The sequence below is a fragment of the Silurus aristotelis genome, assembly GCF_946808225.1.
Source record: "Silurus aristotelis genome assembly, chromosome: 11".
Classification (NCBI taxonomy): Eukaryota; Metazoa; Chordata; class Actinopteri; order Siluriformes; family Siluridae; genus Silurus; species Silurus aristotelis.
The window spans coordinates 30,522,367-30,544,971 of record NC_139584.1 but is presented as its reverse complement, the minus strand read 5'-3'; the positions used below and the strand labels follow the sequence as shown (position 1 = coordinate 30,544,971).

The 22,605-nt window shown below is 39.2% G+C and overlaps 2 protein-coding genes across 5 annotated transcripts in view; both read right to left on the bottom strand.

Moving 5' to 3' along the window:
* The window catches only part of LOC310732793 (uncharacterized protein), a 339,677-nt gene that overhangs the window by 202,590 nt on the left and 114,482 nt on the right, over positions 1-22,605 (bottom strand). The gene's annotated exons all lie outside the window — the stretch shown is intronic.
* On the bottom strand, positions 18,182-22,123 carry selenop (selenoprotein P). Its single transcript, XM_083553476.1, has 5 exons — positions 21,982-22,123; positions 20,869-21,099; positions 20,166-20,378; positions 19,982-20,099; positions 18,182-19,786 (listed from the first exon to the last, which is right to left on the bottom strand). Exons 2-5 carry the CDS (start codon positions 21,069-21,071, stop codon positions 19,364-19,366), a joined length of 957 nt encoding a protein of 318 aa, XP_083409602.1. The 5' UTR covers positions 21,072-21,099; positions 21,982-22,123; the 3' UTR covers positions 18,182-19,363.

Genomic DNA, 22,605 nt, shown 5'->3' with positions numbered 1-22,605 from the left:
AGGATCTGAGCTGATGGAACTGAGCTAACAGACCTACTCCTGGTCACCAGGGGAAGGAAACACAGGTGGGTTGAAAGCAGGAGTGAACCCAGAGCAGGTGATAAGTGTTACCTGGTTCAGGTGTGTCAGGAGTGAACATGTGCACATGCAGGAAATATCTGCTAATGAAGATGAACCTGAGGGTCACGTGTGATAAACTGTTGCCTTATTAAAGAGATCGCTGCTGCTGCTGCTCATCGCTGATACACCAAAAAAATCTAACGTCTTAAACCAACACAGGAACATCGTTTACTATCCACACTTATCAGGGACGCACCAAGCTGCAAGCTGTAGTGAGACACTGTGAGGAGATGGGTGGGGTGGAGATGGTCAGGGTGGAGACGGGTGGAGTTGAGATGGGTGAGGTGGGTGCGGGTGGCGTGGACATGTTTGGGGTGGAGATGGTCGGGGTGGAGCTGGGTGGAGTGTAGATGGTCAGGGTGGGGACAGGTGGAGTGGAGATGGGTAAGGTGGGTGCGGGTGGAGTGGAGATGGTCGAGGTGGAGTATGTGAGTATGTAAGTGTGTATGTGTGTATGAGTCGGTATATGTGTATGTGTGTATGAGTATGTAAGTGTGTATGAGTGTGTATCTCTCTCTTTCTCTCTCTCTTTCTATCCCTCTCTCTCTCTCTCTTTCTATCCCTCTCTCTCTCTTTTTCTATCCCCCCCCCTCTCTCTCTCTCTCTCTATCGATCTCTCTCACCCTCTTTCTATCCCTCTCTCTCTCTCTCTCTAGTGTTATTAGACGGGTTTTAGGTCTCATGAGGAAGCTGTAAAATTTCACATCTTATTTTTCTTCTGTTTAATAAAACTTATTTACTGCACACTGCCTTCATCACCAACTACCTGTGTAATGACTGAGAGACACACATTCCGGTTTCACACACTCCGGTCTCACTCACACTCCGGTCTCACTCACACTCTGATTTCACTCACTCTGAACTCACTCACACGGCGGTTTTACTCTCTCCGATCTCACTCACACTCCGGTTTTTCTCACTCCGGTCTCACACACCGGTCTCACTCACTCCGGTCTCACTCACACTTCAGTCTCAGACAATTCAGTCTTACACACACTTCGGTCTCACACATTCTGGTCTCAGACACACACTATGTGGTGTATTAAAGGAGGTTCTAAACACAGAGGAAAGCTCATCCCTTGGTACCGCAGAGCCATGCTGGGGACAGGAGGTGCATTGTGGGAGAGAAGGTCAGCACACATGAGGCACTAATGCTCACAGCGACAGGAAAAATAAGCAGTGAGGGATTCAGGAGAGCGAAGAGCACATGCTGAAAGCAGATAAGCAAATTAAGAGGCCTGAATGCACTTAGTAACCCTGCATGGGTCTGATTGAATCAGATGAAGACGCTCTCACACACCGCCTCTCAGGACATTGCAGGTAATTACCCATCATGCTCTGCTCCTCCGGCGCCAGTCTTTAGGTCAATTAAGCGTGAAAAGCCTCCCAGCAGCGCTCTTAACTACCTCAACATGCTGGTTGACCTTTTCCTCTAATGAATGGCTATTTGCTGAGGAAACACACATGGGAAAGAAACACGCTAACAGCGTCAGTTACAGACGCTAACGCAGATCAAGTTTCAAATATTACACCGTGTTCATGGAAGAGTGATGCAGCGCTGTACAGGGAGGACAAACCCGGTGTAGTGTTGTGTAGCATAGCATAGTTTAGTGTTGTGTAGCATAGTGTAGTGTAGTGTAGTGTGGTGTAGCGTAGTGTAGTGTAGTATAGTGTGGTGTAGCGTAGTGTAGTGTAGTATAGTGTGGTGTAGCGTAGTGTAGTGTAGTGTGGTGTAGTGTAGTGTGGTGTAGCGTAGTGTAGTGTAGTGTAGTGTGGTGTAGTGTAGTGTAGTATAGTGTGGTGTAGCGTAGTGTAGTGTAGTGTGGTGTAGCGTAGTGTAGTGTAGTGTGGTGTAGCGTAGTGTAGTGTAGTATAGTGTGGTGTAGCGTAGTGTAGTGTAGTGTGGTGTAGCGTAGTGTGGTGTAGCTTAGTGTAGTGTAGTATAGTGTGGTGTAGCGTAGTGTAGTATAGTGTGGTGTAGCGTAGTGTAGTGTGGTGTAGCGTAGTGTAGTGTAGTGTGGTGTAGCGTAGTGTAGTGTAGTGTGGTGTAGCTTAGTGTAGTGTAGTATAGTGTGGTGTAGCGTAGTGTAGTGTGGTGTAGCTTAGTGTAGTGTAGTATAGTGTAGTGTAGCGTAGTGTAGTGTAGTGTGGTGTAGCGTAGCGTAGTGTAGTGTGGTGTAGCTTAGTGTAGTGTAGTGTGGTGTAGCTTAGTGTAGTGTAGTGTGGTGTAGCTTAGTGTAGTGTAGTGTGGTGTAGCTTAGTGTAGCGTAGTATAGTGTGGTGTAGCGTAGTGTAGTATAGTGTGGTGTAGCGTAGTGTAGTGTGGTGTAGCGTAGTGTAGTATAGTGTGGTGTAGCGTAGTGTAGTATAGTGTGGTGTAGCGTAGTGTAGTGTGGTGTAGCGTAGTGTAGTGTGGTGTAGCTTAGTGTAGTGTAGTGTAGTGTGGTGTAGCATAGTGTAGTATAGTGTGGTGTAGCGTAGTGTAGTGTGGTGTAATGTAGTGTAGTGTAGTGTAGCTTAGTGTAGTGTAGTATAGTGTGGTGTAGCGTAGTGTAGTGTAGTGTGGTGTAACGTAGTGTAGTATAGTGTGGTGTAGCGTAGTGTAGTGTAGTATAGTGTGGTGTAGCATAGTGTAGTGTGGTGTAGCGTAGCGTAGTGTAGTGTGGTGTAGCTTAGTGTAGTGTAGTGTGGTGTAGCATAGTGTAGTATAGTGTGGTGTAGCGTAGTGTAGTGTGGTGTAATGTAGTGTAGTGTAGCTTAGTGTAGTGTAGTATAGTGTGGCTTAGTGTAGTGTAGTATAGTGTGGTGTAGCGTAGTGTAGTGTAGTGTGGTGTAACGTAGTGTAGTATAGTGTGGTGTAGCGTAGTGTAGTGTAGTATAGTGTGGTGTAGCATAGTGTAGTGTAGTGTGGTGTAGCGTAGCGTAGTGTAGTGTGGTGTAGCGTAGTGTAGTGTGGTGTAGCGTAGTGTAGTGTAGTATAGTGTGGTGTAGCGTAGTGTAGTGTAGTGTAGTGTGGTGTAGTGTAGTGTGGTGTGGTGTAGCGTAGTGTAGTATAGTGTGGTGTAGTGTAGTGTAGTGTAGTGTAGTATAGTGTGGTGTAGCATAGTGTAGTGTAGTGTGGTGTAGCGTAGTGTAGTGTAGTGTGGTGTAGCGTAGTGTAGTATAGTGTGGTGTAGCGTAGTGTAGTGTAGTATAGTGTGGTGTAGCATAGTGTAGTGTAGTGTGGTGTAGCGTAGTGTAGTGTGGTGTAGCGTTGTGTAGTGTGGTGTAGCGTAGTGTAGTGTAGTATAGTGTGGTGTAGCGTAGTGTAGTGTAGTGTGGTGTAGCGTAGTGTAGTGTGGTGTAGCATAGTGTAGTGTAGTATAGTGTGGTGTAGCGTAGTGTAGTGTAGTGTGGTGTAGCATAGTGTAGTGTGGTGTAGCGTAGTATAGTGTGGTGTAGCATAGTGTAGTGTGGTGTAGCGTAGTGTAGTGTAGTATAGTGTGGTGTAGCGTAGTGTAGTGTGGTGTAGCGTAGTGTAGTGTAGTGTGGTGTAGTGTAGTGTAGTGTGGTGTAGCTTAGTGTAGTGTAGTATAGTGTGGTGTAGCGTAGTGTAGTATAGTGTGGTGTAGCGTAGTGTAGTATAGTGTGGTGTAGCGTAGTGTAGTATAGTGTGGTGTAGCGTAGTGTAGTGGGGTGTAGCGTAGTGTAGTGTAGTGTGGTGTAGTGTGGTGTAGCTTAGTGTAGTGTAGTATAGTGTGGTGTAGCGTATTGTAGTGTAGTGTGGTGTAGCGTAGTGTAGTGTAGTGTGGTGTAGCTTAGTGTAGTGTAGTATAGTGTGGTGTAGCGTAGTGTAGTATAGTGTGGTGTAGCGTAGTGTAGTGTGGTGTAGCATAGTGTAGTGTGGTGTAGCGTAGTGTAGTGTAGTATAGTGTGGTGTAGCATAGTGTAGTATAGTGTGGTGTAGCGTAGTGTAGTGTGGTGTGGTGTAGCGTAGTGTAGTGTGGTGTAGCTTAGTGTAGTGTAGTGTGGTGTAGCTTAGTGTAGTGTAGTGTGGTGTAGCTTAGTGTAGTGTAGTATAGTGTGGTGAAGCGTAGTGTGGCGTAGTGTAGTATAGTGTAGCATAGTGTTGTGTAGTGCAGTATAGTGTAGCATAATGTAGTCTTGTGTAGCGTAGTATAGTGTGGTGTAGTATAGTAAAGTATAGTGTAGTAAAGTGTAGTATAGTAAAGAATAGTGTAGTAATGTGTAGATTAGTAAAGAATAGTATAGTGTAGTAACGTAGTATAGTGTAGTGTAGTATAGTATAATGTAGTGTATTAAAGTGTAGTAGCATGTAGTAAAGTATAGTCTAGTAAAGAATAGTGTAGTGTAGTAGCGTGTAGTAAAGAATAGTGTAGTGTAGTGTAGTGTAGTATAGTGTAGTGTAGTAAAGAATAGTGTAGTGTAGTATAGTGTAGTGTAGTGTAGTAAAGAATAGTGTAGTGTATTATAGTATAGTGTAGTAAAGAAAAGTGTAGTGTAGTAGCATGTAGTGTAGTATAGTGTAGTGTAGTGTAGTAAAGAATAGTGTAGTGTATTATAGTATAGTGTAGTAAAGAATAGTGTAGTGTAGTAGCGTGTAGTAAAGAATAGTGTAGTGTAGTAGCGTGTAGTTTAGTAACCCAGCCATTAGGGGGGCACAAGCCTGTGCACTCTTAGTGCCGGTCCCAAGCCCGGGTAAATGGGGAGGGTTGCGTTAGGAAGGGCATCCAGCATAAAACATGTGCCAAATCAAATATGCGGATCACAAATGAGAATTTCATACCGGATCGGTCGAGGCCCGGGTTAACAACGACCGCCACAGGTATCGTTAGCCGACAGGGTACCGGTGGAAATTGGGCTACTGTTGGCTGAAGGAGGAGAAGGAGAGGAGGAAGACGTCTACAGAGACGGCAGGAAAAGGAGCAGTGTAGGAGAGTAGAGGTTCGGGTTGGTACTTTAAATGTTGGTACTATGACGGGTAAAGGGAGAGAGATAGCTGATATGATGGAGAGGAGAAAGGTAGAGATGTTGTGTGTTCAGGAGACCAAGTGGAAAGGGAGTAAGGCCAGGAACATTGGAGGTGGGTTTAAACTGTTTTATCATGGTGTGGATGGAAAGAGAAATGGTGTAGGGGTGATTCTGAAGGAAGAGTACAGTAAGAGTGTAGTGGAGGTGAAGAGAGTTTCTGATAGGGTGATGATCGTGAAGGTGGAGGTTGAAGGGATGATGATAAATGTCATCAGTGCCTATGCTCCACAAGTTGGCTGTGAGATGGAGGAGAAAGAAAGATTCTGGAGTGAATTAGATGAAGTGGTAGATGGTGTACCTAGGAAAGAACGATTGGTGATTGGGGCAGACTTTAATGGGCATGTAGGTGAAGGGAACAGAGGTGATGAGGAGGTGATGGGTAGGTATGGTTTTAAGGAGAGGAATGTGGAAGGGCAGATGGTGGTAGATTTTGCTAAAAGGATGGAAATGGCAGTGGTGAACACGTATTTTAAGAAGAAGGAGGATCATAGGGTGACGTATAAGAGTGGAGGAAGGTGCACACAGGTGGATTATGTTCTGTGTAGGAGATGCAACCTGAAGGAGATTGGAGACTGTAAGGTGTTGGCGGGGGACAGTGTAGCTAGACAGCATCGGATGGTGGTCTGTAGGATGGTTTTGGAGGCGAAGAAGAAGAGGAGGAAAGTAAGGATTGAAAGAAGAATAAGATGGTGGAAACTGAAGGAGGAAGAGTGTAGTGTGAGGTTCAGGGAAGAGGTCAGACAGGGGCTTGGTGGTGGTGAAGAGGTGCCGGATGATTGGGCAACTACTGCAGGAGTGATGAGGGAGGCAGCTAGAAAAGTACTTGGTGTGACATCTGGAAATAGAAAGCAAGACAAGGAGACGTGGTGGTGGAATGAGGAAGTGCAGGAGAGCATTAGGGGAAAGAGGTTGGCAAAACAGAAGTGGGATCGACAGAGTGATGAGAAAAGTAGGCAGGAGTACAAGGAGATGCGGCAGCAGGTAAAAAGGGATGTGGCGAAAGCCAAGGAAAAGGCACATGAGGAGCTGTATAAGAGGTTGGACACTAAGGAAGGAGAAAAGGATTTATACCGATTGGCCAGGCAGAGGGACCGAGCTGGGAAGGATGTACTGCAAGTTAGAGCAATAAAGGATGGAGAGGGAAATGTGTTGACTAATGAGGAGAGTGTGTTGAGAAGATGGAGGGAGTATTTTGAGCAGCTGATGAATGAGGAAAATCAGAGAGAGAGAAGGTTGGAGGATGTGGAGTTGGTGAAGCAGGATGTAGATAGGATTAGTAAGGTGGAAGTGAGAGCAGCGATTAAGAGGATGAAGAATGGAAAGTCGGTTGGACCAGATGACATACCGGTAGAAGCGTGGAGATGTTTAGGAGAGATGGCAGTGGAGTTTTTAACCAGATTGTTTAACAGGATTCTGGAAGGGGAGAGGATGCCTGAGGAATGGAGAAGGAGTGTGCTGGTACCAATCTTTAAGCATAAGGGAGATGTGCAGACCTGCAGTAACTACAGGGGAATTATGTTGATCAGTCACACCATGAAGTTATGGGAAAGAGTAGTGGAAGCCAGGCTGAGAGAAGAGGTGACCATCTGTGAGCAACAGTATGGTTTCATACCGAGGAAGAGCACAACAGATGCCTTATTTGCTTTGAGGATGTTGATGGAGAAGTATAGAGAAGGACAGAAGGAGCTGCATTGTGTATTTGTGGATTTAGAGAAAGCGTACGACAGGGTGCCGAGAGAGGAGTTGTGGTATTGTATGAGGAAGTCAGGTGTGTCAGAGAAGTATGTGAGGGTGGTGCAGGACATGTATGAGGACAGTGTGACGGCAGTGAAGTGTGCAGTAGGTACGACAGACTGGTTCAGGGTGAAGGTTGGACTGCATCAAGGATCGGCCCTGAGCCCTTTCCTGTTTGCAGTGGTGATGGACAGGTTGACGGACGAGGTCAGACAGGAGTCTCCCTGGACTATGATGTTTGCAGATGATATTGTGATTTGTGGTGAGAGTAGAGAGCAGGTTGAGAAGAGCCTGGAGAGGTGGAGATATGCGTTGGAGAGAAGGGGAATGAAAGTCAGTAGGAGTAAGACAGAGTACATGTGTGTGAATAAAGAGGGAGGGCAGTGGAGTGATGCGGTTGCAGGGAGAAGAGGTGGAGAAGGTGGAGGAGTTCAGGTACCTGGGGTCAACAGTGCAAAGTAATGGAGAGTGTGTTAGAGAAGTAAAGAAAAGAGTGCAGGCAGGGTGGAGTGGGTGGAGAAGAGTGACAGGAGTGATTTGTGATAGTAGGGTATCTGCAAGAATAAAAGGGAAAGTTTATAGGACTGTGGTGAGACCTGCGATGTTGTATGGATTAGAGACAGTGGCATTGAGTAAAAGACAGGAAGTGGAGCTGGAGGTAGCAGAGCTGAAGATGTTAAGGTTTTCGTTGGGAGTGACGAGGATGGACAAGATTAGAAATGAGTTTATTAGAGGGACAGCACATGTAGGATGTTTTGGTGACAAGGTGAGGGAGGCGAGATTGAGATGGTTTGGACATGTGCAGAGAAGGGACATGAATTATATTGGTAGAAAAATGCTGAAGATGGAGCCACCAGGTAGGAGGAAAAGAGGAAGGCCAAGGAGGAGGTTCATGGATGTGGTGAGGGAAGACATGCAGGTAGTTGGTGTGAAAGAGGCAGATGTAGAGGACAGGGTGGTATGGAGACGGATGATCCGCTGTGGCGACCCCTAATGGGAGCAGCCGAAAGAAGAAGAAGAAGAAGTAGCGTGTAGTTTAGTAAAGTATAGTAAAGAATAGTGTAGTGTAGTATAGTATAGTGTAGTAAAGAATAGTGTAGTGTAGTATAGTGTAGTAAAGAATAGTGTAGTGTAGTGTAGTATAGTGTAGTGTAGTAAAGAATAGTGTAGTGTAGTGTAGTATAGTGTAGCATAGTGTTGTGTAGTGCAGTATAGTGTAGCATAATGTAGTCTTGTGTAGCGTAGTAAATTGTGGTGTAGTATAGTAAAGTATAGTGTAGTAATGTGTAGATTAGTAAAGAATAGTATAGTGTAGTAACGTAGTATAGTGTAGTGTAGTATAGTATAATGTAGTGTATTAAAGTGTAGTAGCATGTAGTAAAGTATAGTGTAGTAAAGAATAGTGTAGTGTAGTAGCGTGTAGTAAAGAATAGTGTAGTGTAGTGTAGTGTAGTAAAGAATAGTGTAGTGTATTATAGTATAGTGTAGTAAAGAAAAGTGTAGTGTAGTAGCGTGTAGTGTAGTATAGTGTAGTAGAGAATAGTGTAGTGTAGTGTAGTGTAGTGTAGTGTAGTGTAGTAAAGAATAGTGTAGTGTAGTATAGTGTAGTGTAGTTTAGTAAAGAATAGTGTAGTGTAGTAGCGTGTAGTGTAGAATAGTGTAGTAAAGAATAGTGTAGTGTAGTGTAGTTTAGTAAAGAATAGTGTAGTGTAGTAAAGAATAGTGTAGTGTAGTAAAGAATAGTGTGGTGTAGTGTAGTGTAGTGTAGTAAAGAATAGTGTAGTGTAGTAAAGAATAGTGTAGTGTAGTGTAGTAAAGAATAGTGTAGTATAGTGTAGTAAAGAATAGTGTAGTGTAGTGTAGTAAAGAATAGTGTAGTATAGTGTAGTAAAGAATAGTGTAGTGTAGTATAGTGTAGTAAAGAATAGTGTAGTGTAGTGTAGTAAAGAATAGTGTAGTATAGTGTAGTAAAGAATAGTGTAGTGTAGTATAGTGTAGTAAAGAATAGTGTAGTGTAGTATAGTGTAGTAAAGAATAGTGTAGTGTAGTAAAGAATAGTGTAGTATAGTGTAGTAAAGAATAGTGTAGTGTAGTATAGTGTAGTAAAGAATAGTGTAGTGTAGTGTAGTATAGTGTAGTAAAGAATAGTGTAGTATAGTGTAGTAAAGAATAGTGTAGTATAGTGTAGTAAAGAATAGTGTAGTGTAGTATAGTGTAGTAAAGAATAGTGTAGTATAGTGTAGTAAAGAATAGTGTAGTGTAGTATAGTGTAGTAAAGAATAGTGTAGTGTAGTATAGTGTAGTAAAGAATAGTGTGGTGTAGTGTAGTGTAGTGTAGTAAAGAATAGTGTAGTGTAGTAAAGAATAGTGTAGTGTAGTGTAGTGTAGTAAAGAATAGTGTAGTGTAGTGTAGTGTAGTAAAGAATATTGTAGTATAGTGTAGTAAAGAATAGTGTAGTGTAGTATAGTGTAGTAAAGAATAGTGTAGTGTAGTAAAGAATAGTGTAGTGTAGTAAAGAATAGTGTAGTATAGTGTAGTAAAGAATAGTGTAGTGTAGTGTAGTAAAGAATAGTGTAGTATAGTGTAGTAAAGAATAGTGTAGTGTAGTATAGTGTAATAAAGAATAGTGTAGTAAAGAATAGTGTAGTGTAGTGTAGTGTAGTAAAGAATAGTGTAGTGTAGTGTAGTAAAGAATAGTGTAGTGTAGTGTAGTAAAGAATAGTGTAGTGTAGTATAGTGTAGTAAAGAATAGTGTAGTAAAGAATAGTGTAGTGTAGTGTAGTGTAGTGTAGTAAAGAATAGTGTAGTGTAGTAAAGAATAGTGTAGTGTAGTGTAGTAAAGAATAGTGTAGTGTAGTGTAGTAAAGAATAGTGTAGTATAGTGTAGTAAAGAATAGTGTAGTGTAGTAAAGAATAGTGTAGTGTAGTAAAGAATAGTGTAGTGTAGTGTAGTAAAGAATAGTGTAGTGTAGTGTAGTAAAGAATAGTGTAGTATAGTGTAGTAAAGAATAGTGTAGTGTAGTGTAGTGTAATGTAGTGTAGTAAAGAATAGTGTAGTGTAGTAAAGAATAGTGTAGTATAGTGTAGAAAAGAATAGTGTAGTGTAGTGTAGTAAAGAATAGTGTAGTATAGTGTAGTAAAGAATAGTGTGGTGTAGTGTAGTGTAGTGTAGTGTAGTAAAGAATAGTGTAGTGTAGTAAAGAATAGTGTAGTGTAGTGTAGTAAAGAATAGTGTAGTGTAGTGTAGTAAAGAATATTGTAGTATAGTGTAGTAAAGAATAGTGTAGTGTAGTATAGTGTAGTAAAGAATAGTGTAGTGTAGTGTAGTGTAGTATAGTGTAGTAAAGAATAGTGTAGTGTAGTAAAGAATAGTGTAGTGTAGTAAAGAATAGTGTAGTATAGTGTAGTAAAGAATAGTGTAGTGTAGTGTAGTAAAGAATAGTGTAGTGTAGTATAGTGTAATAAAGAATAGTGTAGTAAAGAATAGTGTAGTGTAGTAAAGAATAGTGTAGTGTAGTGTAGTACAGTGTAGTAAAGAATCGTGTAGTGTAGTGTAGTAAAGAATAGTGTAGTGTAGTATAGTGTAGTAAAGAATAGTGTAGTAAAGAATAGTGTAGTGTAGTAAAGAATAGTGTAGTGTAGTGTAGTAAAGAATAGTGTAGTGTAGTGTAGTAAAGAATAGTGTAGTATAGTGTAGTAAAGAATAGTGTGGTGTAGTGTAGTGTAGTGTAGTAAAGAATAGTGTAGTGTAGTAAAGAATAGTGTAGTGTAGTGTAGTAAAGAATAGTGTAGTGTAGTGTAGTAAAGAATATTGTAGTATAGTGTAGTAAAGAATAGTGTAGTGTAGTATAGTGTAGTAAAGAATAGTGTAGTGTAGTATAGTGTAGTAAAGAATAGTGTAGTGTAGTAAAGAATAGTGTAGTATAGTGTAGTAAAGAATAGTGTAGTGTAGTGTAGTAAAGAATAGTGTAGTGTAGTATAGTGTAATAAAGAATAGTGTAGTAAAGAATAGTGTAGTGTAGTGTAGTAAAGAATAGTGTAGTGTAGTGTAGTACAGTGTAGTAAAGAATCGTGTAGTGTAGTGTAGTAAAGAATAGTGTAGTGTAGTATAGTGTAGTAAAGAATAGTGTAGTAAAGAATAGTGTAGTGTAGTGTAGTGTAGTGTAGTAAAGAATAGTGTAGTGTAGTAAAGAATAGTGTAGTGTAGTGTAGTAAAGAATAGTGTAGTGTAGTGTAGTAAAGAATAGTGTAGTATAGTGTAGTAAAGAATAGTGTAGTGTAGTGTAGTGTAATGTAGTGTAGTAAAGAATAGTGTAGTGTAGTAAAGAATAGTGTAGTGTAGTGTAGTAAAGAATAGTGTAGTATAGTGTAGTAAAGAAAAGTGTAGTGTAGTATAGTGTAGTAAAGAATAGTGTAGTGTAGTAAAGAATAGTGTAGTGTAGTGTAGTAAAGAATAGTGTAGTATAGTGTAGTAAAGAATAGTGTAGTATAGTGCAGTAAAGAATAGTGTAGTGTAGTATAGTGTGGTAAAGAATAGTGTAGTGTAGTGTAGTGTAGTAAAGAATAGTGTAGTGTAGTAAAGAATAGTGTAGTGTAGTGTAGTATAGTGTAGTAAAGAATAGTGTAGTAAAGAATAGTGTAGTGTAGTAAAGAATAGTGTAGTGTAGTAAAGAATAGTGTAGTATAGTGTAGTAAAGAATAGTGTAGTGTAGTATAGTGTAGTAAAGAATAGTGTAGTGTAGTGTAGTAAAGAATAGTGTAGTATAGTGTAGTAAAGAATAGTGTAGTGTAGTGTAGAAAAGAATAGTGTAGTATAGTGTAGTAAAGAATAGTGTAGTGTAGTATAGTGTAGTAAAGAAAAGTGTAGTAAAGAATAGTGTAGTGTAGTGTAGTGTAGTAAAGAATAGTGTAGTGTAGTAAAGAATAGTGTAGTTAGTAAAGAATAGTGCAGTGTAGTGTAGTGTAGTGTAGTGTAGTTTAGTAAAGAATAGTGTAGTGTAGTAGCATGTAGTGTAGTATAGTGTAGTAAAGAATAGTGTAGTGTAGTGTAGTGTAGTAAAGAATAGTGTAGTGTAGTAAAGAATAGTGTAGTGTAGTAAAGAATAGTGTGGTGTAGTGTAGTGTAGTGTAGTAAAGAATAGTGTAGTGTAGTGAAGAATAGTGTAGTGTAGTGTAGTAAAGAATAGTGTAGTATAGTGTAGTAAAGAATAGTGTAGTGTAGTAAATAATAGTGTAGTATAGTGTAGTAAAGAATAGTGTAGTGTAGTATAGTGTAGTAAAGAATAGTGTAGTGTAGTATAGTGTAGTAAAGAATAGTGTAGTGTAGTAAAGAATAGTGTAGTGTAGTGTAGTAAAGAATAGTGTAGTATAGTGTAGTAAAGAATAGTGTAGTGTAGTGTAGTAAAGAATAGTGTAGTATAGTGTAGTAAAGAATAGTGTAGTGTAGTATAGTGTAGTAAAGAATAGTGTAGTGTAGTATAGTGTAGTAAAGAATAGTGTAGTGTAGTAAAGAATAGTGTAGTATAGTGTAGTAAAGAATAGTGTAGTGTAGTGTAGTAAAGAATAGTGTAGTGTAGTAAAGAATAGTGTAGTATAGTGTAGTAAAGAATAGTGTAGTGTAGTGTAGTAAAGAATAGTGTAGTGTAGTGTAGTAAAGAATAGTGTAGTGTAGTGTAGTAAAGAATAGTGTAGTATAGTGTAGTAAAGAATAGTGTAGTGTAGTGTAGTAAAGAATAGTGTAGTATAGTGTAGTAAAGAATAGTGTAGTGTAGTGTAATGTAGTGTAGTAAAGAATAGTGTAGTATAGTGTAGTAAAGAATAGTGTAGTGTAGTGTAGTAAAGAATAGTGTAGTATAGTGCAGTAAAGAATAGTGTAGTGTAGTATAGTGTAGTAAAGAATAGTGTAGTGTAGTGTAGTGTAGTAAAGAATAGTGTAGTGTAGTAAAGAATAGTGTAGTGTAGTGTAGTAAAGAATAGTGTAGTGTAGTGTAGTGTAGTATAGTGTAGTAAAGAATAGTGTAGTAAAGAATAGTGTAGTGTAGTAAAGAATAGTGTAGTGTAGTAAAGAATAGTGTAGTATAGTGTAGTAAAGAATAGTGTAGTGTAGTATAGTGTAGTAAAGAATAGTGTAGTGTAGTGTAGTAAAGAATAGTGTAGTATAGTGTAGTAAAGAATAGTGTAGTGTAGTGTAGTAAAGAATAGTGTAGTATAGTGTAGTAAAGAATAGTGTAGTGTAGTATAGTGTAGTAAAGAATAGTGTAGTAAAGAATAGTGTAGTGTAGTGTAGTGTAGTAAAGAATAGTGTAGTGTAGTAAAGAATAGTGTAGTTAGTAAAGAATAGTGCAGTGTAGTGTAGTGTAGTGTAGTGTAGTGTAGTTTAGTAAAGAATAGTGTAGTGTAGTAGCATGTACTGTAGTATAGTGTAGTAAAGAATAGTGTAGTGTAGTGTAGTGTAGTAAAGAATAGTGTAGTGTAGTAAAGAATAGTGTAGTGTAGTAAAGAATAGTGTGGTGTAGTGTAGTGTAGTGTAGTAAAGAATAGTGTAGTGTAGTGAAGAATAGTGTAGTGTAGTGTAGTAAAGAATAGTGTAGTATAGTGTAGTAAAGAATAGTGTAGTGTAGTAAATAATAGTGTAGTATAGTGTAGTAAAGAATAGTGTAGTGTAGTATAGTGTAGTAAAGAATAGTGTAGTGTAGTAAAGAATAGTGTAGTGTAGTAAAGAATAGTGTGGTGTAGTGTAGTGTAGTGTAGTAAAGAATAGTGTAGTGTAGTGAAGAATAGTGTAGTGTAGTGTAGTAAAGAATAGTGTAGTATAGTGTAGTAAAGAATAGTGTAGTGTAGTAAATAATAGTGTAGTATAGTGTAGTAAAGAATAGTGTAGTGTAGTATAGTGTAGTAAAGAATAGTGTAGTGTAGTATAGTGTAGTAAAGAATAGTGTAGTGTAGTAAAGAATAGTGTAGTGTAGTGTAGTAAAGAATAGTGTAGTATAGTGTAGTAAAGAATAGTGTAGTGTAGTGTAGTAAAGAATAGTGTAGTATAGTGTAGTAAAGAATAGTGTAGTGTAGTATAGTGTAGTAAAGAATAGTGTAGTGTAGTATAGTGTAGTAAAGAATAGTGTAGTGTAGTAAAGAATAGTGTAGTATAGTGTAGTAAAGAATAGTGTAGTGTAGTGTAGTAAAGAATAGTGTAGTGTAGTAAAGAATAGTGTAGTATAGTGTAGTAAAGAATAGTGTAGTGTAGTGTAGTAAAGAATAGTGTAGTGTAGTGTAGTAAAGAATAGTGTAGTGTAGTGTAGTAAAGAATAGTGTAGTATAGTGTAGTAAAGAATAGTGTAGTGTAGTGTAGTGTAGTAAAGAATACTGTAGTATAGTGTAGTAAAGAATAGTGTAGTATAGTGTAGTAAAGAATAGTGTAGTGTAGTGTAGTAAAGAATATTGTAGTATAGTGTAGTAAAGAATAGTGTAGTGTAGTGTAGTAAAGAATAATGTAGTGTAGTGTAGTAAAGAATAGTGTAGTGTAGTGTAGTAAAGAATATTGTAGTATAGTGTAGTAAAGAATAGTGTAGTGTAGTGTAGTAAAGAATAGTGTAGTGTAGTAAAGAATAGTGTAGTATAGTGTAGTAAAGAATAGTGTAGTGTAGTGTAGTAAAGAATAGTGTAGTGTAGTAAAGAATAGTGTAGTGTAGTGTAGTAAAGAATAGTGTAGTGTAGTAAAGAATAGTGTAGTGTAGTGTAGTAAAGAATAGTGTAGTATAGTGTAGTAAAGAATAGTGTAGTGTAGTATAGTGTAGTAAAGAATAGTGTAGTAAAGAATAGTGTAGTGTAGTGTAGTAAAGAATAGTGTAGTGTAGTGTAGTAAAGAATAGTGTAGTGTAGTAAAGAATAGTGTAGTATAGTGTAGTAAAGAATAGTGTAGTGTAGTGTAGTAAAGAATAGTGTAGTATAATGTAGTAAAGAATAGTGTAGTGTAGTGTAGTAAAGAATAGTATAGTGTAGTAAAGAATAGTGTAGTATAGTGTAGTAAAGAATAGTGTAGTGTAGTGTAGTAAAGAATAGTGTAGTGTAGTAAAGAATAGTGTAGTATAGTGTAGTAAAGAATAGTGTAGTGTAGTGTAGTAAAGAATAGTGTAGTATAGTGTAGTAAAGAATAGTGTAGTGTAGTGTAGTAAAGAATAGTGTAGTATAGTGTAGTAAAGAATAGTGTAGTATAGTATAGTGTAGTAAAGAATAGTGTAGTGTAGTGTAGTGTAGTGTAGTAAAGAATAGTGTAGTGTAGTAAAGAATAGTGTAGTATAGTGTAGTAAAGAATAGTGTAGTGTAGTGTAGTGTAGTAAAGAATAGTGTAGTGTAGTAAAGAATAGTGTAGTGTAGTGTAGTAAAGAATAGTGTAGTATAGTGTAGTAAATAATAGTGTAGTGTAGTGTAGTGAAGAATAGTGTAGTATAGTGTAGTAAAGAATAGTGTAGTGTAGTATAGTGTAGTAAATAATAGTGTAGTAAAGAATAGTGTAGTGTAGTGTAGTGTAGTGTAGTATAGTGTGGTAAAGAATAGTGTAGTGTAGTGTAGTGTAGTATAGTGTAGTAAAGAATAGTGTAGTAAAGAATAGTGTAGTGTAGTAAAGAATAGTGTAGTGTAGTAAAGAATAGTGTAGTGTAGTAAAGAATAGTGTAGTGTAGTAAAGAATAGTGTAGTATAGTGTAGTAAAGAATAGTGTAGTATAGTGTAGTAAAGAATAGTGTAGTGTAGTAAAGAATAGTGTAGTGTAGTGTAGTAAAGAATAGTGTAGTGTAGTAAAGAATAATGTAGTGTAGTGTAGTAAAGAATAGTGTAGTGTAGTGTAGTGTAGTATAGTGTAGTAAAGAATAGTGTAGTGCAGTGTAGTGTAGTAAAGAATAGTGTAGTGTAGTAAAGAATAGTGTAGTGTAGTGTAGTAAAGAATAGTGTAGTGTAGTGTAGTATAGTGTAGTAAAGAATAGTGTAGTGTAGTGTAGTATAGTGTAGTAAAGAATAGTGTAGTGTAGTGTAGTATAGTGTAGTAAAGAATAGTGTAGTGTAGTGTAGTATAGTGTAGTAAAGAATAGTGTAGTGTAGTGTAGTATAGTGTAGTAAAGAATAGTGTAGTGTAGTAAAGAATAGTGTAGTGTAGTGTAGTAAAGAATAGTGTAGTGTAGTGTAGTAAAGAATAGTGTAGTGTAGTGTAGTATAGTGTAGTAAAGAATAGTGTAGTGTAGTAAAGAATAGTGTAGTGTAGTGTAGTAAAGAATAGTGTAGTGTAGTGTAGTATAGTGTAGTAAAGAATAGTGTAGTGTAGTGTAGTGTAGTAAAGAATAGTGTAGTGTAGTAAAGAATAGTGTAGTGTAGTGTAGTATAGTGTAGTAAAGAATAGTGTAGTGTAGTGTAGTGTAGTGTAGTAAAGAATAGTGTAGTGTAGTAAAGAATAGTGTAGTGTAGTGTAGTAAAGAATAGTGTAGTGTAGTAAAGAATAGTGTAGTGTAGTGTAGTATAGTGTAGTAAAGAATAGTGTAGTGTAGTGTAGTGTAGTGTAGTAAAGAATAGTGTAGTGTAGTAAAGAATAGTGTAGTGTAGTGTAGTAAAGAATAGTGTAGTATAGTGTAGTGTAGTGTAGTAAAGAATAGTGTAGTGTAGTGTAGTGTAGTGTAGTAAAGAATAGTGTAGTGTAGTAAAGAATAGTGTAGTATAGTGTAGTAAAGAATAGTGTAGTGTAGTGTAGTGTAGTGTAGTAAAGAATAGTGTAGTGTAGTAAAGAATAGTGTAGTGTAGTAAAGAATAGTGTAGTGTAGTGTAGTGTAGTGTAGTAAAGAATAGTGTAGTGTAGTAAAGAATAGTGTAGTATAGTGTAGTATAGTGTAGTAAAGAATAGTGTAGTGTAGTGTAGTATAGTGTAGTAAAGAATAGTGTAGTGTAGTGTAGTATAGTGTAGTAAAGAATAGTGTAGTGTAGTGTAGTATAGTGTAGTAAAGAATAGTGTAGTGTAGTGTAGTATAGTGTAGTAAAGAATAGTGTAGTGTAGTGTAGTGTAGTGTAGTAAAGAATAGTGTAGTGTAGTAAAGAATAGTGTAGTGTAGTGTAGTAAAGAATAGTGTAGTGTAGTAAAGAATAGTGTAGTGTAGTGTAGTATAGTGTAGTAAAGAATAGTGTAGTGCAGTGTAGTGTAGTGTTGTAAAGTTTGTGATCATTTGGGTGAAACAGTGTGACTGGTGGCTGCAGGCTTCATTTCACCACATCAGTATGCAATGGCGTGAACCTGCAGCTGTTCCACTGCATTTCTGCAGTAACATGAACATCACAGACATTTTCGTTTTTTTTGGTGAGTCTACTTATTTAAAGTGTGTCTTGTGTTCATGCTTCTATATTATAGAAATAAAACAGACTAATGTGGCAGAAGAGGAAACACAGCAGCAGCGACCCACAGCTCTGAGCTTAAACACGCCCACCCGGGGCAGGAGTGTGGGCGGGGCCGAGGGGCGGGGTCCACACTGACAAGAGCCAACCAATCAGCGACGGAGAAAAAGGCGGGCGTGTAGACATGGTGGCGTGTTTAACAGGCGCGCGAGGGGAGCTGCTGGTCCCAGCCAATCACATGTCGAGTTTGCTCTGGATCTTTTAAAATTCATGAGCTGACCCAGGACGGCTGCTGGCTGTCAGTGAGGAATTTGAAATTGCGCCAACGGGAGAGTACTGGGAGAGGAGGGTTGATGGGCGGGGCGAGAGCGTGGTTTCCGGTGCAGGCGATTTATAGCATGCGTGCGCCCTCTGTTGGCTATTGTGTGAACAACCCTAACCAATTACATCAAAAATGATAATAATGAAAGAGAATAGTAAATAAAAACGTTGTAGTTGTTATTGTTATTAACTTGACGCTCAGTTTAAAGTGATAAATTTTAGTCCAGACATATAAATATTTTAGGGGAAATGTGAAGCTTATTTATCGATTTATTTGTTTATTATGTAAAACTTTTAATCCATTTAAACCTTAGAAAGCCAAATCAACTGACAGTCATTTATTTTATTTACTTCTGAGCATTATTTTATAAGTATATATAAAGATATTCACACACACTACTGCACCATAAATCCCTTACAGCGCTGACCTTCAACTTTCAAACATCAATTCAATTAAAAATGTTTTTTTTTTTTTTGTTATTTCAGGAAAAACTAATAATAAGTGAATGTATGTATGTATATATATATATTACAGAGAAAGTAGTTTTAATAAATAAATCTAATAAATAACATTACATTTTAAATAAATGCAAGAAGCAAACAACACACAGATTCCTGAAATAATACTGTTTATTTCTTACCGTCTAACACAATTATTCTACAGTCGCAATTATTTTTCAATTTAACACAAACACACACACAGACACACACACACACACACACTCTTGTACCTCCATCAGAATCAGTGCGTGATCATTTCTCCTACAGAGCATCAGGATTTGTGGTTTAATACTTTCCCAGAAAACCTTCATTAAGTCCTTAAAATGTCTCACACATCCTTCTTCTAGTGTGTGTGTGTGTGTGTGTGTGTGTGTGGATGTGTGTGTGTGGATGTGCTGCAGATATGAGATATTTTCACTAAGATTAGTTTTAACCCTTTCAGACCCAGTGCTAATGGCTAGCTTTGTTAGTGGAGGTTGATGTCCACAGCTGCAGGGTGTGAGGGGTAATAACATCTCACTAAAACACACTCTTGAATGTTCTATTTCTAGCATGTCATGTAGTGCAACGTTCCTCGTTCTCTCTGATTGGCTGAGGATCAGGCAGGCGCCACTACAGCGTAGTTTCTGCACCTGACATCATTAAAGCCACTGAGAGTCACAGGGGAGAAGGAACCTTGCCAACATGACCACTCAGGTCTCCTCTGGCATGAACCAACACCCTGAGTTTACATGTGTACAGGAAGTTAGCTTGTTTGTTAAACACAATGTCACACATTGATAAAACTCTTGTGCTGGAAACAGAGATTTTACTGAAAACTTTAGGATGAGGAGTGATGATCACTAATTAGTGTACGAGGTGATGGTTCATTCCTGAGACTAACTGAGGTGTCAATACTTGTTGGTGATTTCCTGTCAGGGTTCAGGTGTTGAGGTGATATCTTCATTCACTGGCAACTTTCTGACGCAGCAAGATTTGGTAATAAAATTGTGCGTCAGTGAGTGCTAACTTGCTAACTAACCACCAAGATTGAGGAAAGTTGTCAGTCTTAGTTCTTGTTCCTGCTTATATCACCTGTCATTCTCATTCGCTAAGCCCTGCAGGTCAGGCTCAGATCGGTTGAGCCGGCTGTCAGTCGCCCAGTTGTGCAGGACGTCACTGTCAGGTTTCCCTGATGTCATATTTGTCCGCTGTGAGCCCGTGTCAGAGACAGGAAGCTGCCAGCGGCTCATCACAGTGTCAGATTGGCCTCTCATTAAGATGCTGGCCAATCAGACGTCGTCAGTGTCAGCATCAGCTGGAGGGGTCGGACAGCACCCCCTGCTGACACCTGAAAGGGAATTTTCACCTGGACCCTCAGGGACGCTGCATCACCTGCTGGTTCCCTACAACATCAGCTCCATGTTCCAGGTTAAACCTTCCAATTCCAAGTTGTCCTAAATCTATCTGCCTGCTCTGAACCTGACCCAGATCTACAGAGCCTCTTTGATCCTGCCTTAAAATGACTTGGCCCTGGTGGCCATGTTGGTGACTTTGACCATCGTGACTATGCCTCCCTTCAACTTCATGGGGAGGGTGGCCATGTTGATTTTCTCCATGATGAAGTCCTCTGTGGTTTCCATGGTGATGATGGTGTTCTTCTTCTTCTGTTCTTGGTGTTTCCTTCTCCGTTTGGTCCTCGCCATTCCTGTTACATTCCTCCAGCTGATCAGAGCTCTGTGATTCAGACACAATGAGTTAATAATCCTAACAGCAGAAATGGGCATGACTTTAAATGGGACAGATCAGGACTTCCATAGGACCTTGAATTCACACCCACTTACAGTTGAGTAAATATTGTCCTGTGCTGTGTTTAGTGTGTGTTAGTCCTCATCCCTGAGTGTAGATGAGTGTAGTGTATTGACGGTTTACCTTTAGTTCACAGTCTCCACACACAGCATCGCAGTAGGTGTTTCTGATGGCCTCCTCCACATGGGTCTGGCTCAGGATAGTGTACGGCAGAGACAGGTGATGTGTGAGACGTCCACATCTAAAACACAGTCCAGTCAGGATTTATGTAAACCTACAGTTTATTGATGAGTAAAAATGAGATTACCTGTCATAGATCTGGAAGTCATCCTTCTCCACCTGGGCGATGCTCCACACATCAGGATCTTCAGAGTTCTGCCTGTGCAGAATTATGTGTCCTGAGAGTCTCTTTTCCAGCAAGTGGTGAAGACGGAGAGAGTTTTCATCCCGGTTGTTCACCACCATATATGTGATGTTTACGAAGCCAGCATTCTCCAGCTTCTGCCGCAGCTCGACCAGTCTACAGGGAAATCAGCATGAGGAAACATCACACCCAGTTAAAAACACTTTCACAATCTGACCTCTGTGCTGAGGACATGAGGCATGTTTACTGATTACACCACTGATAATGTGTGGAGGCATGCGTGTGTGTGAGTGTGTGTGTGTGTGTGTGTGTGTGAGTGTGTGTAAGTGTGCTTGTGTGCGTGTGTTTGTGTGTCTGTGTGTGTGTGTGTGTGAGGTGTGTGTGTGTGTGTGTGTGTGTGTGTGTGTGTAAGTGTGCGTGTGTGTGAGTGTGTGTGTGCGTGTGTTTGTGTGTGTGTGTGAGTGTGTGTGTGTGAGTGTGTGTGTGTGTGTGCGTGTGTGTGAGTGTGCGTGTGTGCGTGTGCGTGTGTGTGAGTGTGCGTGTGTGCGTGTGTGTGAGTGTGTGTGTGTGTGTGCACGTGCGCGAGTGTGTGTGTGTGTGTGTGTGTGTGTGTGTGTGTGTGTGTGTGTGTGTGTGTGAGTGAGACCTGGATGCCTGCGACAGACAGAACAATCAGCTGGCTTGGAGAAAGGCCACTACAGTCACTTGGCCCAGGCTGTCCTTCAGCGGCTCACTATCTCCAACCTTCCACAAGAATGCAGGTTTACACCTCGTTCCATCCGTTTCACTTTCAGCCCTGCAGACCACCAACAGGCCGGCCAGCAGGGCGAGGCCTAGAGACCTCCACATTGCTCCTCCTCACCAACACACACTCCGTCTACAACACACACATTCAATTCTTGTGTTAATGCTGCAGATGTGTATCCAAAATCAGCTTCACACTGTACACAGCTGATGTTGGAGAAACATGTTAATGCATAGAAATCATCTCATGCCCTGAAGACGGTGTGTGTGTGTGTGTGTTTATGAGAGCAGGTGTTAATTGGGCTGATTGATGATGTTCTTTAATCACAGCTCTAATGTTACAGGTGGGGCAGATTTAGAGAGTAAAGTGGGGCTTTTAGTGTAACTATGTGAATCCAAAACACTCGTCCTGAAGTCACGTGGAACAAGTCGCTTTCTAATACACCACCAGCACTCAAAGAGGTGGAGTCAGAGGACACCCTGCTAACCAGGGAGGCGGAGCTAAAGAGAAAATAACCAAGTTTTAGAGCAGGAGTGGGGTTGTATTTATATTGTTTGTGTGTGTGTGTGTGTGTGTGTGTGTGTGTGTGTGTGTGTCCTTTTGGAGAAAAAGGTTCTTCTGTGTAGAAGTGTAACAAGCTTGTATTTTTACCATATTATTATGATTATTATTATTATTTGTAATTAAATTGCTATTGCAGAAATGTATGATTAATGCAGATAATTACTAAAAAAGTTTTAAATGTCTTATCATTTCAATATATGTACACTTTAATATGCAGTAAATATATTTGCAGTATTCGTCACATTTCTTTTTTATAATTTATATGCAGAAATCCATATACATATGTACTATATTTTCCCTCCACACAGTTTTCTTGGTTTGTGTATAAACCATCAAAACACATGATTTATCAAGTAAATATTACACATTCGACAGAACACCAAAATCCTGCTGATGAAACTGATCTGAACACTGAAGTAAGGAAGATATTAGAACAGTATTCTGGCTTACGTGTTGTTTTTTTCCAACCAAGTCTTCAGTCAGAGCAGATTTTCTCTCCAGACGTCTGAGATCAATAAAGGCACAACTCGAACCCGTCCTATTTATACCCTGCTTGTTTTTCAGAACTAGAACAAAGTTCTCCACAGGCTCCGCCCATTTTTCCTTCCATAACTCATCGAGGATCACAAACATGTTTAGATGTGATTCAGGAATGTAAAACATAACCGTCCTCACCCGAACCTCACACTGCCTGCTGTGTTTGTTTTAGTCAGTTTTGTCATTAAAGTGTGTATATAATAAAAACAGAACCAGTGAAAGACATCAGACTGAACTTTAATCTTCAGCAGTGAAAGAAAATTCCACATAAAAAGGTTCTCCATGTCAGAGTGAAGTGAACGTGACTTAAATAACCCCTGAGCTATGAATCCCCTCGTCCTGCCTGTTTTTGTCTATTTTTCTGCTCAGCTGCACTTTTGGGTGTCAAGTCAGCATTTTTCCTGCTGTTCTGAACCTTCTCACTTCCTGTCCTGAGTCTAAAGTCTGAGTTTCCAGGAGAGAACTCTGTTTCTCTGGGGGAAATGCGGCACTGTTTCATTTGTTTTTATGGATTCCTTTGTCCCGATAATTGTTTCC